Source organism: Cydia amplana, chromosome 3 (assembly GCF_948474715.1).
Source record: "Cydia amplana chromosome 3, ilCydAmpl1.1, whole genome shotgun sequence".
In the NCBI taxonomy this organism is placed as follows: Eukaryota; Metazoa; Arthropoda; class Insecta; order Lepidoptera; family Tortricidae; genus Cydia; species Cydia amplana.
The window spans coordinates 19,655,699-19,673,019 of record NC_086071.1 but is presented as its reverse complement, the minus strand read 5'-3'; the positions used below and the strand labels follow the sequence as shown (position 1 = coordinate 19,673,019).

Below are 17,321 nucleotides of genomic sequence, written 5' to 3'. Positions count from 1 at the left end.
ATGCAAGGCGTACTGACAGTAACACTCAACTGATCATTAGTGGAGCTTATAGCTTCGGAATAAGGTTCAAGATTTGTTGGCAAATACGTCAACTGACGCGCGCGGCTACAGGCCAATATCAACCTTCGTGCATTCCGATAAGGTTCACGATGACGCGCCGCGTACGATAGGCGTGACGTTCAATAATACTGGTACATAATGAAAGCTAAAAAGAGCGCGGGCTTATGAAACGAGCGAAGCTAGTTTCATAATAGGATCACAAGAGTGTTACTTGTTTATCTACACACATAGTATTAGCTCTATATTTGATGTTAATATTGCGCTATCATAGCATTCACAGATGATAATTTGTTCTACCAAAACAGTTGTGTTTATGGTGGCTGTAGTTTGCGGTTTTTGAACGTATCATTGAGTGTGTGTGATATGCGCGTAGATAAAGATATAAATCGTCTTCTAAGAAATGTTAACCGTTACTCTGACTGCATTGAAATTGTTTTTTTTAGAGTCCGACCAGTAGGTCGTGTCACAAAAAAAAACGCGGGAATTTCAGTAAAAACCGCACCTAGCAATACAATTACTATGAAATTAAATGACAGCTTGAAACTGACAGCTTATTTGATAGGAAAAAAGTTGCCATATAATAGTAGTTTATGCAACAGTGATATAATAAGGGTTCTTAAAATTCAAGGGTCGAAGTTACAAAACGAGACGTAGTCGAGTTTTGTAAAAAAAGACCCGAGAATTTTAAGAACCAATTATGAGCTGTTGCATACATTACTTTTTCTATGACAGCTGCAGCAAAAAAAAAAAAAAAAAAAAAAAAAAAAAAAAAAAAAAAAAAAAAAAAAAAAAATTGAGTTATTATTTAAAAAAAAAAAAGAGTTATTATTGTAAATGAAAACATACCTCTTTCAATCAAGATGATCGGAACTTGAATCTTTAAAAAAAATAAAGCAGTTGTATTATACTCATAAGATGACTGCTAGCAGTCATCTTATGAGCCTATTAGACAAAGCATTCAAATGACATTGCTTTAGATATCACTGTCAGTCATTTAATTGACACATTTAAGTGCTGGAGTAGAAAAAGAATTTTAAAAGCTTGTGACACGACTCACTGGACGGACAGTACAGGCTATTCTGTAATATATGCAGTCATAATATAAGTACCATAGGTCACTAGATAAGTTTTACAGTATGAAACCAAGAGGTGGCTTATCAGCTATCACATATACCTTTTAAAACTATATTTCCATAGATCGATAGATTTCATATTTGTATATTGTAAAGCTTATCTAGTAACCTAGGTATGTAATTGTTGTCTAAGTTGTCATTATAATGTATGTATAAATAATTTGACTGTATTTTTGTATCGTGATATTAATATCGTCATTATCGAAACTCGTCGTTTTATTTTATAGCCTCATCGGAAATAATTCATTTTTTTTGTTCACAATATACAGGAGCAACTTTTACTATGGGACCAACCCCGAAATCGCGTAAAAAAATTGGGTCTCCCCAAGAGAACATCAACCAATATGTCTCTTATATCAGTACAAAGGGTAAAAGGTTAATTCTGAAGACGTAGCTCCAACTTTTAAGAATATACTTTACAGTACATATGGTGCTACTTTTCCGCACTAGTGCGGAAATAAGCACTTTCCGTGCCTATGTCGAAAATTTAAAGGGCCATATGTAGGTTGTACTGTAAAACGTATGATACACGTGACACGTGCGAATAGGTAGTTCGCTACTCGTGTCGATTTAAAACACACCGAACGACTGAAGGGAATGTTTTAATTTATCACCACGCGTCTGGAATTTCCTCTTTTCCGCACTTGTATCGTAAATTACTATTTCATTCTTATTTGCACCCAAATTTCGTATTGTTCAAATTGTTCAATTAAGCAAAACGAAATAAGCCTATATAGGCATCACTTAGAAAACTTATAAATTAAAACCGGCCGATACCGGTTTTTTATCGCATTTAGCATCAGCAGTTTATAGAGAACCGCACGTTCCAACAATAATCTGGTGAAGATGTAGCTGAAATAGTTCAAAGAATGAACTCTATTGCGACGAATTAGAGTCTAGCTGGGTGGCAAATGTAAGTTTGTTCGTCTCATTTTATTAAACGTGATAGTGTGCGTAGCGATAGCCAAGTAAACTTATGTCACGGCTCAGTTGTACTGGATATTTAACTGAGAGTTGATTACCGTTTAACTGCATTACAATAATTAGGTATAATACTCACTATGATACAGGAAGGAAGCTTCAACGCCAAATGGGTATTCACATTTTGCATTTTTTACTTTTTCCCGTTTGGTGAATCTTCATCAACGCGTAGACGCGGGGAAACAAGAACGTCGCGTCTTTTATTACGAGACACTATTACAATGTGTTAAGGTTCATTTTAATTTTTACCCTTTGTCGGATTTCGCAGACACTCGTCAAATCCTTGATTCGTGCCAAAACAGAACAGATACTCTACGGCTATGGCCGACCGTGGCGATCAAAGGGATATGCCATTCATTACCATTAGAGTTTGTGGCATATGATACTTTAGATAAGAACAAGTGATAAAAACTTTGTCATAGATAAGGACATGCAAAATGTCCCACTTTGTCGTCTCTTCTTCTTCCTCGCGTTATCCCGGCATTTTTTTGCCACGGCTCATGGGAGCCTGGGGTCGTATGCCACAAAAACGTATTATTCGTACAAAGCCCCGTCTCCATATCGCGCGGCAAACCATCGAACATTGGCTCGCGCGGCAGCCGTGCGCATCGAGTTGACTCGCGCGGCAGCCCGGTATCCATTGCGCGCGGCTGCCGCGCGAGCCAATGTTTGATGGTTTGTCGCGCGATATGGAGACGGGGCTTAAAGATACACGCAAATCTCGTCCTTATGGTAGGTAAGCGACAAAGTGGTACTTATACCGTTTCACTGGCTCCACGGATTTGGTACACAAATGTTACTCTTATTTTAAAATACCTACCCATCTTAAATTTTGCTTCTTATCTCATAGGCTCCTGAAAATAAGTGGAGTTCCGTCGAAAAGTTTCCGTAATTGCGAGATCCCCATTTAGAAAACTTTTGGAAACTTCACATATTTTTGAATATGACTCGAAATTTTGCATTTCCAACATGAAAATTTCCTTTATTTACTAAACTATGGCATACTGATTGATTGCAAACTGATCAAATGAGGACATTTATGATGATAAAGACTAAACTCGCAAGTCATCTATGTTTAGCTAATACGAGTATTATATTAAATTATGTCTGTTCAACTCTGATGTGTAAAAAACCGGCCAAGTGCGAGTCGGACTCGCGCACGGAGGGTTCCGCACCATCAACAAAAAATAGAGCAAAAGAAGCAAAAAACGGTCACCCATCCAAGTACTGACCCCGCCCGACGTTGCTTAACTTCGGTCAAAAATCACGTTTGTTGTATGGGAGCCCCATTTAAATCTTTATTTTATTCTGTTTTTAGTATTTGTTGTTATAGCGGCAACAGAAATACATCATCTGTGAAAATTTCAACTGTCTAGCTATCACGGTTCGTGAGATACAGCCTGGTGACAGACGGACGGACGGACGGACAGCGGAGTCTTAGTAATAGCTAGGGTCCCGTTTTTACCCTTTGTCTACGGAACCCTAAAAAACACTTAAAATGTTGTGTAAATATTTCTACATGTACCCTTTTAAGAAAGGTGCTTTATAAAGTGTTAAATAATTAGATTACATTATTTAAAAAAAAAATATACTAAAATGTAATGCGAAATCTCCTTGCAGATGGCTCACGGTTTTTTTATAAGCAAAGCCACGGTAAAAGTCACTATGCAGCACGTAAGAAAAACAAGGTTGAACCATGGTTGAACCGAGCACAGGCATCATTGTGGTCGCGGCAGTCCCGAGGTGACGGCGTTCGTTGACTGATATTGCATCATACGGTAAGTGGTTAACGCGTGGCCTGCTAATTTAAGAAATATAACTCTTCCCATTTCAGTAGGTTTATTTTTGTTGGTTTAACGAACATTGGTTTTGTGAAAATTGAAGTGTTACGATATTAATTGATTGTTTGAGATGTTTTAGTGGACTTAGTGAGTTAAAATTTAATAAGTTTGGTACTTCCAGTCTTGCTAAATTATTTTAAATAAAATTAACAATTAATAAATTACCTACCTAATAGGGGCTGTGCACAAATCACGCGAGGATCGATAGAGGGTGGGGGGTCACGAAAAAATCACGACAGGTCACCGTGGGGTAAGGGGTGGTTTGGAATAACGAGACCTCATGTGTATTTTTCAAAGCCATTTTCAAATTTTTTAAAGCGACGTAGATCTTGAATAACAAACTGACAATGATAAATTAGAGCTGATAAGCAAGAGCAAAACAATCAAATGACCACGAATTATTAGTAGTAACCTACTTATTCGTAGGTATAATATCAACTAGTCTATAAGTAGAGCCGGAAGATAGCGATAGATAGTAAACATTGTATTTGAAACCCAGACGAGCTTAAGGTTAGTTAGAAATTATGAAGACTACTTATAATTATATTATTTAATTGTTTATTTATAATATTGACATTGTGCGCGAAAGTATTTCATAATAATTGACAGGCCGTTTTTTTTTCAACCCTTACCCCACCACTGTAAGTTACGGAAAGTTTCAAACAAGTTTGAAAAGTTCTCGAGAATTTCATAGAAAATTAAGGAAACGTTAATTTTGGGAATAGATAATTTGGATCTCCATACAAAAATATCAGAAATTTCCAAAGTTTTTCAATGTGGAATATCACCATTTTGGAAACTCCTACAGCACATCAGTACTCCTACCACCCACTATGCAAAAAAATTCGGCATCAACCTTTAATAAAATTGTATTTTTCAGGGAACAACAATGGCCGACAAGGTATTCCACCCCCGCTCGGAGGGGATCCCCTCCGAGGGTGTGATGGACCAGTACGCCGACGGCAAGGCAGCCAGGGTCTGGAAGAAGTTCGTGGGAGACAGCAACCAGAGGACCCAGAACTATAAGGACTTCCTGATTGGACTGCTGCGAGCTAACGGATGCAAGAAAATATTGGATGCCGCTTGCGGCACTGGGTAAGTCTATTTACTATGTAACGCTACCTACGTAACGAACGAAACGCAACTGTCACTGTCACACTAATATGGAAGAGTGATAGAGAGACACAAAGGGATTCAATAACGAAGCGATAGAAATCGTTACCTTGGCTAGGCCGCCTGATCTGAGATCAAAACCCTTTCATAATAACGACAGCAGGCGTGGCTCACTCCGCGATTTCGTCGCGTCGCTAAAAGTACCTACAAGTACATGCGGCCGACACTAATTTTGGTGTTGTAGTTGCCGCGCGCCGCTACAGAATGGACGCCTGCTCGCGGTTGCGCCACCTAGCGGTCATATCTGTCGTAATAAACGCGTTTTGTTAGAGCTTATGGTTAGAGAGTGAATCTTCTGTACCTTGCACTATTATTTACTCTGTGACGACATTAGGTTGAGTATATTATATTTCAAACCCTTTAGGCGGAGTAAGTTTTTTAGCATATTTTCACATTCTTTTAGCACGTCCCGTTCGATGTAGGTCACTTTCTAAGGACTTCATTTTCGATGTAGGATGTAGGTAAATATTCGATGTAAGTACATCGAAGTACTAAGTTACTAATAAATCAGATGGAGCCCTACATTTAGTGCGCGCCTCGTGCTCTATCACGTACTAGGCACCAGAGGGGCTACCGCAAAACCGAATCTCGCAAATTGCTGGCATCTTTCTCTGTCACTCTAATTAAGCCTTCATTGGAGTAAAAGAGAAAGATTCCCGCATTTTACGAAATTCAGTTTTCGCGATAGCCCCTCGGCCCTTTATAAGGCGTATTGATGGGTACAAGTCTTGGCCGAGTCGATTATTTTTTCTCTTCTTCTTCGCGTTGTCCCGGCATTTTGCCACGGCTCATGGGAGCCTGGGGTCCACTTGGCAACTAATTTTTTCAATGTATTTTATTAATAATCATAACACACTATTTTCGATCGGTCCATAGATCAAAAGACCGCATGTTCAGTTCAGTAGTTCAATACACGAATGTAGAGAAATATAAGAGAATTAGGTAAAAATATATTGATATATTTGCATCCAAGTACTTACGTGGGTAGAATTCCTAGATAACAGCATCAGCATGGCAATAAGATAGACGTCGATCCAAAATGTTAATAACACGAGATAAAACCTCACAAATATTATTAATATGATGTAGGTACATAAATAGATAACCCTATCGGATCACAGGTCAATCATTATTCATCATAACACGTGCATACATGTATGACTTTTCGTATATTTTATAGAAAAAATGAATGTAGGTCAATATATTATAGATTTTACGTTTGTATATATCGTGGCGACAAATAGGGGTACGGTATGTCTGGAGGTAAGCAACTCTGAAGCAAATTAAAAATCAAGTTAGAGCGTGTAGTGATTATGTCTCCTCGGCCACCTAGCGTCCTTTCTTATCTGTCGTAATAGACGCGTTTTGTAAGAGAGTGAACCAAAGAGTACCTAAAGTAAGTATAATAGGGACTATTACTGCAATGTTTTGCCGCCAGAGTGCAGCACTAGTGACGTAAGTATATAGAGTAACTTATTACACACTGTACTTACCTTAAACTGTTTTTTGACAAGTTTTCACAGACAAATCAGACAATAAAATATGACATTGATACATCAAGGCGGTTTGTTTACAAACGGGCTACCTGGACACGCGAAATCGAAACTCAGCTATCTGCCTCTTTATCGCTCGAATATGCAAGAGTGATAGAGAGGTTAGATAACAAAATTTTGACTCTTTCATTTGCGGTAGACCCTTTGTCACTTATTGTGGGAGTGGCACCCCCTACGCAGACTTTCGCGTAATATTCCCTATTGGAGTGAACCGTCTGTACCTAGTACTATTATTTATTATGTGGTATTGTTTTCAGGATCGACTCCATGATGCTGGTAAACGAGGGTTTCGAGGTGGTCTCCGTGGACGCGTCCGACAAGATGCTGAAGCACGCGCTCAAGGCGCGCTGGGAGAAGAGAAAGGACCCTCAGTTCGATCGATGGAGTAAGTACTTTGTTTTATTATTAAAACTCTTTAGTGTCAAAGTCTCTAGAAAATCCACACAGGCACCTTCTGGGTAGGCTCGCTCCATCGTAAGCCACGTCTTCGCCTCGGCTAGTCTGTGGCCATGAGTAAGCCCATTCATTATAAAAAAATCCTTATTTTTCGATATATCTGGTTAATTATATTTTAATATTATAATAGAGGATATTCACAGTCACTTTGTTATGTTTTTTGGGCTAATCTAAGTATTAACCATTTTCAATTTAGAGCAGTTTAAAGTTAACTTTTGTGTCTGTCAGTCAACAAAGTGAAATTTTTGAACGTTTTCTAATAATTTGTTAGACCAAGTGTTGAACATGTTACAGTATGTTATATATTTGTGATCTACTCACAAAGCCCTTTCATTTGGTACCCTACATGGTATGTTTAAAAGAAAAAAAAAGTTTGTACCTACTGCCGACTTTATGACGTCACAGCAACTACCCCCACCACTTTCGTGCTTGTCATCTCATATACTTGTCGTCAGGGCATTACACTGAATGCATCGATACCATATTCACCCGTATCCGAGACGACATGAACGAAAAGTAACCTAAAGCCTCTTCTTCCTCGCGTTGTCCCGGCATTTTGGCCACGGCTCATTGAGCCTGGGGTCCGCTTGGCAACTAATCCCAGGAATTGGCGTAGGCACTAGTTTTTACGAAAGCGACTGCCATCTGACCTACCAACCCAGAGGGTAAACTAGGCCTTATTGGGATTAGTCCGGTTTCCTCACGATGTTTTCCTTCACCGAAAAGCGACTGGTAAAATATCAAACGATATTTCGTACATAAATTCCGAAAAACAGATTGGTACGAGCCGGGGTTTAAACCCGCGACCTCCGGATTGCAAGTCGCACGCTCTTACCGCTAGGCCACCAGCGCTTTACCTAAAGTAACCTAAAGCCTGTTCTCATTAGAAATACTTTATATTTCCAGTAATCGAGGAAGCCAACTGGGCGACCCTCCACTCAGACGTGCAGGCCTTCCTGCCCGGAGCCTCGTTCGACGCCGTCATCTGCCTCGGGAACTCGTTCGCCCACTTGCTGGACGAGTACGGCGACCAGCGCGTCCAGAAGCGAGCGCTAGAAAACTTCGCCAAGTGTCTCAAGCCGGGGGGACTGCTGTTTATCGACCATAGGAATTACGACGCTATGATCGATAGCGGGGCCACGCCGGGGCATTCCATTTATTATAATGTAAGTAAAAAAAATATAGCTGGTCAAGCAGATCTTGTCAGTAGAAAAAGGCGGCAAATTTGAAAAATATCGTCCCATAGAAAATTTGAATTTCGCGCCTTTTTCTACTGACAAGATTTGCTTGACCATTTATAGATAATTTATTCAGCAAATTTAAAGGCGGTTTCAACGTGGCCAGTGTGATGAGCACCTTTGCACCCGGTACAGCTCGCGGAGGTCTTTTTGATTAGTTTATTTGTAGTCTAATGTAAGTAGGTTAATGCACCTTTTTTTGTTATCAGCTCATTATGTTGCGTAGGGCCCTGTTATAGTAGTACATTACGATACAAGTACGAAAAATAGGATATTCGAAACGAGTGGTGTATTGGCGATAAATTAAAACACGAACGAAGGGAGTTTTAAATCGACACGAGTTGCGAATTACATATTCGCATATGTATATAACATGGCCCTTTAAATTTTCGACATACATACTTAGTTGCGTAATGTGCTTATATAATCCATTGCTAATCAGTTTCAGTTGTTTTCTTATGTTTGTTGGTATAATTGACTTTTAAATGATGATTTTGAATGAGAAATATTTAATAACATTTTTGGATTTGATTTGGTCTGATTTTGTTTGATATCTTACAGTTAACATTTTCTTCGGGTTGGTGTGGTGAACAATTTTGTGTTTCACTCGGGGGCAAATTTTGTTACCTATTATTTATGTAGGTAACTATTATGTGTTTTCAGTGCAGAATAACTATTATTTATGTTTTCAGTGCAAGTACCCAGTGGACATCAAAACATCGGTGCTGGTGGTGGGAGGCAAGCCGCAGCTGGTCACTCTGGATTACTGCATCGGGGGCTCCCAAGGCGGAGAGGACCGGAGGTAAGCCCTAAGCTTGCATTCGCTGGATTACACGGATTTATTTATTTTAACTTTATTGCACAAAGTTATACAAGGATTCTCTACCCAGGGCCGGATCTAGGGTAGAGCGAGTGGAGCGGCCGATCTACTCTAGGCGCCGGATGGCAAGGGGGGCGCCAAAATGGCAAATGAGAAAAAAAAAGTTTTAAAAGACGCGAGTGTGGCAAGGGGGGGGGGGGAAATACGCTTGAAAACTTCAACGAAGGACGCCAAAACCCGATTTCGCTCTACCCTGATCAAGGGGGCACTGTTTCTACCAGTCAACCACTAGTGGTTAACACATTCATTGCCGAAACCCCGACTATCGGGTATATTATGATTTCGTTCCCAGGCCGGACGACCCGATAGTCGGGATCGTGGTATTACAGCTTTATATGACGAAATTGTTGTGGCCTGGCGCGGTTGACTTGTTTGGCTGGGTGGCAATGAATGTTCCTAAAATCATTGATAAAATGATAACTACCTAATGGTGCGCATTTTGTACACTAACACTTGAAGGCACTTTATACACGCAAATACTTAAACCCCAATTTTATAAATAGGGGTCGGTAAATTTCCAACTGCAAGCATCCATAACCTCGTAAGTAATATTTAAAACTTCCACGTTTTGAACACATTAACTCACATTTATAGACGGGTCTATCGCGAATTCATTTTATCACCTTTATTTACCGACGTTTCGACACAGGTTTCACTGGTCACATTTTGCTGGGACATCAGTTACGTCGCAATATCATAGCGTCTATAAATGTGAGTTAATATGTATCCACAGCCTCCTCAGCACACGATGCTGGTTTTCAACCGTCGAGCTTTTCAAAAAGTACTTACCAAATTATTATTATTTTTCAGCGACTTCCGCCTCTGCTACTACCCGCACAAGCTAGAAAAGTTCACGCAAATACTCAAGGACGCGTTCGGCCCCGGCAACACGCACAGCTTATACGCCGACTTCAAACCTCTATCCGAAGTTCCCGTGCCTGGCTTCTACATACACGTTATTAAAAAAACACAATAAAAATATTTTGAATTTAAACTGTTGTGAGACATGCTAACATTGAATAATTTTACGGTTTAGACTCACCTCCAAACCTCCTCAAAGGAGACCTAGGCTCTCCGAAACATGTCGCGCGAGTGACTTAAAACAAGTGAGTCTAAACCGTAAAATTATTCAATAATATTTTGTTATGTATAGGATAACTATACTCTGGCACAGCGCCCTTGTCAGTTGAAAAAGCGGGAAAAAAAAAGTATAAGTAATTTGAATTTCGCGCCTTTTTCGATTGACAAGTTGGGTGTGTTTCAGTATATTAGTAGAATAACTTAACACATTCGGTGTCAGCGCGAGCTACGAGACCGTACGTACCGTACGGGACCATATGTAGCGAAAAGTGCCTACTAATTAAGAACCCGCCTAGACGGTCGCTGGCAGTGGATGTGCCAGCCGCCAGCCAGAACAAGTGCAGTTGGGACTTTGGGACCTACAATAATATTTATCTGAATTGGATATTTTTAATGTTGATAGTTAAATGTATTGTTTTTATTTAATAAAGTTGTTCTGTTTTCAATATGCATATTAATTAAAGCTTTTTTTAAACTTTCCCTTCTATAGATGGTCAAGCAGATCTTGTCAGTAGAAAAAGGCGCGAAATTCAAATTTTCTATGGGACGATATCCCTTCGCACCTACATTTTTCAAAGGGTATAGCCGGGTAAGCATGGCCAAACTGCCCTTAGCGAAAAAAACAATTTCCTTTTACTGGATTATTAACCTATGTATATGTAGTGCTTTCACCAAATATTAAGCCTCAAATGCTTCAGATTTAAAAAAAAAATGCAAAAAAAGAAAAATCATTTTTATTTTATTACAGCCAAAGTACTAATCCGATTTCTTTGTAATTTGGGTATGTTGTATATACAATTAAGGTCGCTTTCTGAAAAAATTAATATTGAATTATCTCTTAAAATAATAGTAAAAAATTTAGATGAAAATTTTCAGAAAAATAAAAAAAATACATGCGAGATAGCGACAGTTATCAAATTTACATATTTCATGTAGAATTTAATAATGTTTAACATATATTTTTTTCAAAAATTAAAATCGGGATTAACAGTGTTAAAAACTCGAATTTGTAACATCCCATAATACCTTCTCTTCATACAAAATAACTTGTACGTTATACTAGAAAGTTATATTCCCAACGCAATTTGAATTTAGAACGCGACTTATTTCGCTGAGCGCGGACCTTAAACTCCGTGGCTGTATGCGGCTAGGGCGAACGGCATTCAGAGATTTAAAAAGCGGCCAAGTGCGAGTCGGACATGAAGGGTTCCGTATTTAGGCGATTTATGACGTATAAAAAAAAAACTACTTACTAGATCTCGTTCAAACCAATTTTCGGTTGAAGTTTACATGGTAATGTACATCATATATTTTTTTTAGTTTTATCATTCTCTTATTTTAGAAGTTACAGGGGGGGGGGGGGGGGACACACATTTTACCACTGGAAGTGTCTCTCGCGCGAACTATTCAGTTTAGAAAAAAATGATATTAGAAACCTCAATATCATTTTTGAAGACCTATCCATAGATACACGTATGGGTTTGATGAAAAAAAAATTTTTGAGTTTCAGTTCGAAGTATGGGGAACCCCAAAAATTAATTGTTTTTTTTTTCTATTTTTGTGTGAAAATCTTAATGCGGTTCACAGAATACATCTACTTACCAAGTTTCAACAGTATAGTTCTTATAGTTTCGGAGAAAAGTGGCTGTGACATACGGACGGACAGACAGACGGACAGACAGACAGACATGACGAATCTATAAGGGTTCCGTTTTTTGCCATTTGGCTACGGAACCCTAAAAAAAGCGCGGGAACAGGAAAATAGGCACGAATTTTATACAGAGCGTTAATGATTGAAAAATGTCTGTTCCTTTGATGAATAAAATACGTCACATTCTAAATTCAAATTCGTAAAGACTGCGTTCACAATATACTTCATTCGTTTATGACTACTTAGCTTTGCTTGTATGAAGAGAGAGTATTATGGGATGTTACAAATTCGAGTTTTTCACACTGTTAATCCCGATTTTAATTTTTGAAAAAAAAATATGTTAAACATTATTAAATTCTACATAAAATATGTAAATTTGGTAACTGTCGCTATCTCGCATGTATTTTTTTTATTTTTCTGAAAATTTTCATCTCAATTTTTTACTATTATTTTAAGAGATAATTCAATATTATTTTTGTCAGAAAGCGACCTTAATTGTATATACAACATACCCAAATTACAAAGAAATCGGATTAGTACTTTGGCTGTAATAAAATAAAAATGATTTTTCTTTTTTTGCATTTTTTTTTTAAATCTGAAGCATTTCAGGCTTAATATTTGGTGAAAGCACTACATATACATAGGTTAATAATCCAGTAAAAGGAAATTGTTTTTTTCGCTAAGGGCAGTTTGGCCATGCTTACCCGGCTATACCCTTTGCCGCCTTTTTCTACTGACTAGATTTGAACTACTACTACTGAAGAGATCCTTTTTAAAATAGCCAATCCAACAAAGACTAGAGTAGGTAAATAGTCATTCTTTGAATAATGACAAAAAATAAGTAAAAGCCAATATAAGAAGTTGAATAATTTATTCATTCAATTTAAATTATAAAATGAAAATAATGGGATGTGTTAACTTAGTGTCCGGGCCTTAATGTAAGAGTGGAGATGGACAGAATTAGTCTAATTGACATTTAGTTACAATTTAAAGAATGCTGCCTTGATTGTAATGTAGATGATTATTTTTAAAGTGTATGATTTCAAATAATTTGTATTTTATGGTGTAAAAGACAACAATAAACATGATTTTTAAGGAGCACAGTCCACATTCGGGCACCGCTAGCTGAAAGCACTCATTTAGTAGTATAATAGGAAACATTGAGAGTGCTTTCGCAACATCATTAAGACAAACTTATCCCTTTACCAGGCTAAGGGATACATATTTCCCACATACAGCATTTCAAACATGTGTCCTATTTTCGATCAGTAAGACTGAAATTTGATTGTGATTTTTGAGCCTGAAAGGGTTAAGAGGTTGATGGACTAACTGTAGGGCAAGTTCATTTCGCCAAAGGGGAGGAGGGGCATACCAAACATTGTATGTAATGCTGCAGCCCCCCTGCTCCCCCTTGGCCTCACCGTTACACCAGGAGTAAGTCCCGCCCACCTCCGAATGAGAATTACGTCTAAACTAGAACTAGGGGTTTATGATCCGACAATGATGTTGTTAATGGGGATGTGTATGAGCTTCACGAAGAACCCGATGAAGCCCATGATGCAGAAACCGATGGCTGTCGCGATGGCAATCTTCTGGAATTCTGGAAAGACAAAATATGGAATGTTAACCTTTGGAACACCAAACGGCGCATCCATTTGCCGTGCCACTGATGCCACGGGGGTAAAATTTAGTTTTGTGAATAAATAATGCCAACCTAAAAGTGGGGTGTTTTCTGTAGATTTTCATCAAAAAACGATCAACGTCATCAAATGCCGTCTTTGGCGTCATTGTCACGATTTTGCATTGACGTCAATTGCCGTCTGTGGCGTTCAAAAGGTTAATAAAAGTTACCAACAATATTACAAGGATTTTTTATTGGCTGCCTGCATTCTGTTTTCAATCATTAATCCTTTGAACGCTACGCCTATTGTGTGCGCAGCGCCTCATTGTGAACCTTGTCAGAATGCATGAAGGTTGATATTGGGCTGTAGCCGTGCGCATCAGTCAGCACAGTAAATCCCAATAAGGCTTGTTTTGTGGGTACTAGACAATAATACAGATCCATAACTCAGGAACAAATATTTGAGATAAACACAACACATACATGAAATAGGATCAATATATAAAATTGACTATTATTCTTGTAAGTTTTATGCCAAAAAATATGCGAAGCAAACCACGGAAGAAAGAAAGAGCGCGCCGCGCTCTAAGGGGAAGCGGCATGTGCCTGCATTAGTATGGGAACCTATGTCGCCAACACGCTGTCACAAAAATTGGCCATATTTTCTTATTTCGAAAGGGATTATGAACCCTCACCCATCACAATAATTTGAACCTTACAGTAAAGAAAATTATGTCGAAATTGCACTACGATTTTTATTTATTGTAAATAGTCATTTATGCTCTATCTATCCCTTTTACACTTGCATGGCTTTTCCAAGAGTGAATGCGATAGGATAAAATATTCGACTATGACGTTGACATATGCGATAGGGATGTGCATGATTCGGTGTGATATCGATAAACGCTTATTAATAATTAGTTTAAGTACACGTAAACTACTCAGTTTTTTATACATATGTATACTATATTTTCTGGCGAAGATTAGGTTACTTACTTACTTTTTAATAAAAAGCGGCCAAGTGCGAGTCGGACTCGCCCATGAAGGGTTCCGTATTTAGGGGATTTATGACGTATTAAAATAAAACTACTTACTAGATCTCGTTCAAACCAATTTTCGGTGGAAGTTTCCATGGTAATGTACATCATATATTTTTTTTAGTTTTATCATTCTCTTATTTTAGAAGTTACAGGGGGGGGGGACACTTAGGACAATAGAAACCTCAATATCATTTTTGAAGACCTATCCATAGATACCCCACACGTAAAGGTTTGATGAACAAATTTTATTTGAGTTTCAGTTCTAAATAAGTATGGGGAACCCCCAAAATTTATTGTTTTTTTTTTATATTTTTGTGTGAAAATCTTAATGCGGTTCACAGAATACATCTACTTAATTACCAAGTTTCAACGGTATAGTTCTTATAGTTTCGGAAAAAAGTGGCTGTGAGGCTGTGACATACGGACAGACAGACGGACAGACAGACAGACATGACGAATCCATAAAGGTTCCGTTTTTTGCCATTTGGCTACGGAACCCTAAAAACGCTAATTAAAAACAATGGAAATCAAGCAAGCAAATCAAGCAAGATCAAGCAAGCAAGCAAGCAAGGTCAAGCAGATCTTGTCAATAGAAAAAGGCGGCAAATTTGAAAAATGTACGCGCGAAGGGATATCGTCCCATAGAAAATTTGAATTTCGCGCCTTTTTTTACTGACAAGATTTGCTTGACCAGCTATATCAGGGCTCTCCAAACCCCGGCCCGCGGGCCAAAATGTATGGGTAGTTGGGTACAATATTATAAGAAAGACTTTAAATCAAATAATCCATTGAATAACAATAAATAAGTGAGAACATATTTTGTACATAATATAAAATGTGCATAAGCGACGACTTTTTCGATATGATCATCTAGCTAGAGGAAAAACAAAAGTAAATTATCATGAACATGTATGAACCTAAACAAAACGAACTGTGTATTTATACAAACATCGACATCGATAACTTTTTTGATATGGTCCTCGCACTGTGGCCGAATAGCGCACCCGTACGTGACTTTTACGCTAAGTAGATATTAACCTTATCTCATTTACATAAATTTGATTTTTGTACTAAACAATCCAAAAATCCTTGCGGAAACCGAAAATGTAAAAAATATTGAAATATTACATGAAATAATACTTACCGATGATATGAAATGCCTCCATGTCTAATATTTTTTGTCCGGCTAGTGTTTTTACACTCCAAAATGGAGCAGCACGGCATATTTGTAATTTTAACTGGAATCGTTTTCACATCTGACATTTCATAAGCGCCATACTGAACTGACAACGACTGACAGTAGCCTGTGATGAAAGTGAGATCACCTAATCATAATGCTGCCACACGCCATACACCTACGTTTCGCTTCTATTACTTCTTTGTTTTGTGGAAGCAAACAGATGTCATACTTATTTCTCTCATACAAAATACATGTACAAATGAATACTGTATAAAAACTAATCTTAACTGTTATTTACAATTATTATGGACAAATGCCAAATTTATACTTGTTTGTGAATAATCTTTGCAGACTTGAATGCACTTTCTTTCGAAATTGGCAGCGTTGCCTATTCCACAGCCGTTGTGTGTTGTGTTACATTTTACAGTTATATGTCTCACTTTCCAATCTACCTTCTATGGCGGAAATTGCGTAACACATGAATTATCATGACACGTACCTTTCCTGTCGGGCTTAGTGCATCTCCTGACCAGTCTGAGGGAATCCTTAGCGAACTGCTTGCCTGGCTCCACAAATTTAGCGATCTGATCCATTTTCTGAAAATTAGTACACCAATTTAGAACATATTTACACTCAGGAGAACGGCCACTGAGATAATATCACTTTTAAATAAAAACTTACTTGTTAAGTAATTAGATTTAACAGAGTTCTAGTTAACAAACTGCGTTGAAGCACCCAATTCCTGAGGTAAATGCAAGCTTGCGTGAGTGAACGTAGCGAAACACTAGACGTCAACCAGCCACGTATCGAGAAGTTTCACGCACGTCACCGAATTAGTGATGCGACGACATGACAGTTTAGTTGCTCGTGATCGATTGTCTTTAACTATCGATCATTACAATTAATATATTTTAATAATAGATATTTGGTATGAATTAAAAGAATATTAAATATCGTCAGGTCCTGCTAATTTTAACAAAATTGAAAATTTGTTTAGCACAGAATCGCCACGACAGTACAATCTCTCCCGCGATATGGACTACCCATCTCTCTCTAATTAATACAGTTTGAATAAGACGGGTAGTCTTTCTCGCGGGTGTGATACTGTCTGTGCTTACTGCTAATTAATTCATTGAGAAATTTGACAACATTGAAGATTTTTATTTTTTTTCATGTTTGACGATCCTTTTGTGAAATTCTTAAATTTGTGTTAAATTTGATTTGTATAATAATCCAATATTATTATGGAATAATAATATCAATAAATTGCTCTGATAATTAGCTTAAGATTATATATGTATATGTTACGATTCATAAGTGCTTGTTGCCTACATGAATAAAGTATATTTGACTTTGACTTTGATTCTAAGCCATTGCTTTGTCAAGCATCATCAATTCATTACTTACTATGGTAGTATTCATTAGCTACTTACT

The 17,321-nt window shown here is 37.9% G+C and overlaps 2 protein-coding genes across 2 annotated transcripts; one reads left to right on the top strand and one right to left on the bottom strand.

Moving 5' to 3' along the window:
- The first annotated feature begins 4,900 nt into the window (after positions 1 to 4,900).
- Positions 4,901 to 10,294, top strand: LOC134662806 (glycine N-methyltransferase). The gene is made up of 5 exons (XM_063519113.1): positions 4,901 to 5,110; positions 6,999 to 7,126; positions 8,104 to 8,363; positions 9,128 to 9,237; positions 10,126 to 10,294. Exons 1-5 carry the CDS (start codon positions 4,905 to 4,907, stop codon positions 10,289 to 10,291), a joined length of 870 nt encoding a protein of 289 aa, XP_063375183.1. The 5' UTR covers positions 4,901 to 4,904; the 3' UTR covers positions 10,292 to 10,294.
- Positions 10,295 to 13,465: 3,171 nt separating this feature from the next.
- LOC134662824 (protein transport protein Sec61 subunit gamma) lies at positions 13,466 to 16,723 on the bottom strand. Its single transcript, XM_063519148.1, has 3 exons — positions 16,569 to 16,723; positions 16,387 to 16,483; positions 13,466 to 13,646 (listed from the first exon to the last, which is right to left on the bottom strand). Exons 2-3 carry the CDS (start codon positions 16,478 to 16,480, stop codon positions 13,534 to 13,536), a joined length of 207 nt encoding a protein of 68 aa, XP_063375218.1. The 5' UTR covers positions 16,481 to 16,483; positions 16,569 to 16,723; the 3' UTR covers positions 13,466 to 13,533.
- Positions 16,724 to 17,321: the final 598 nt, after the last annotated feature.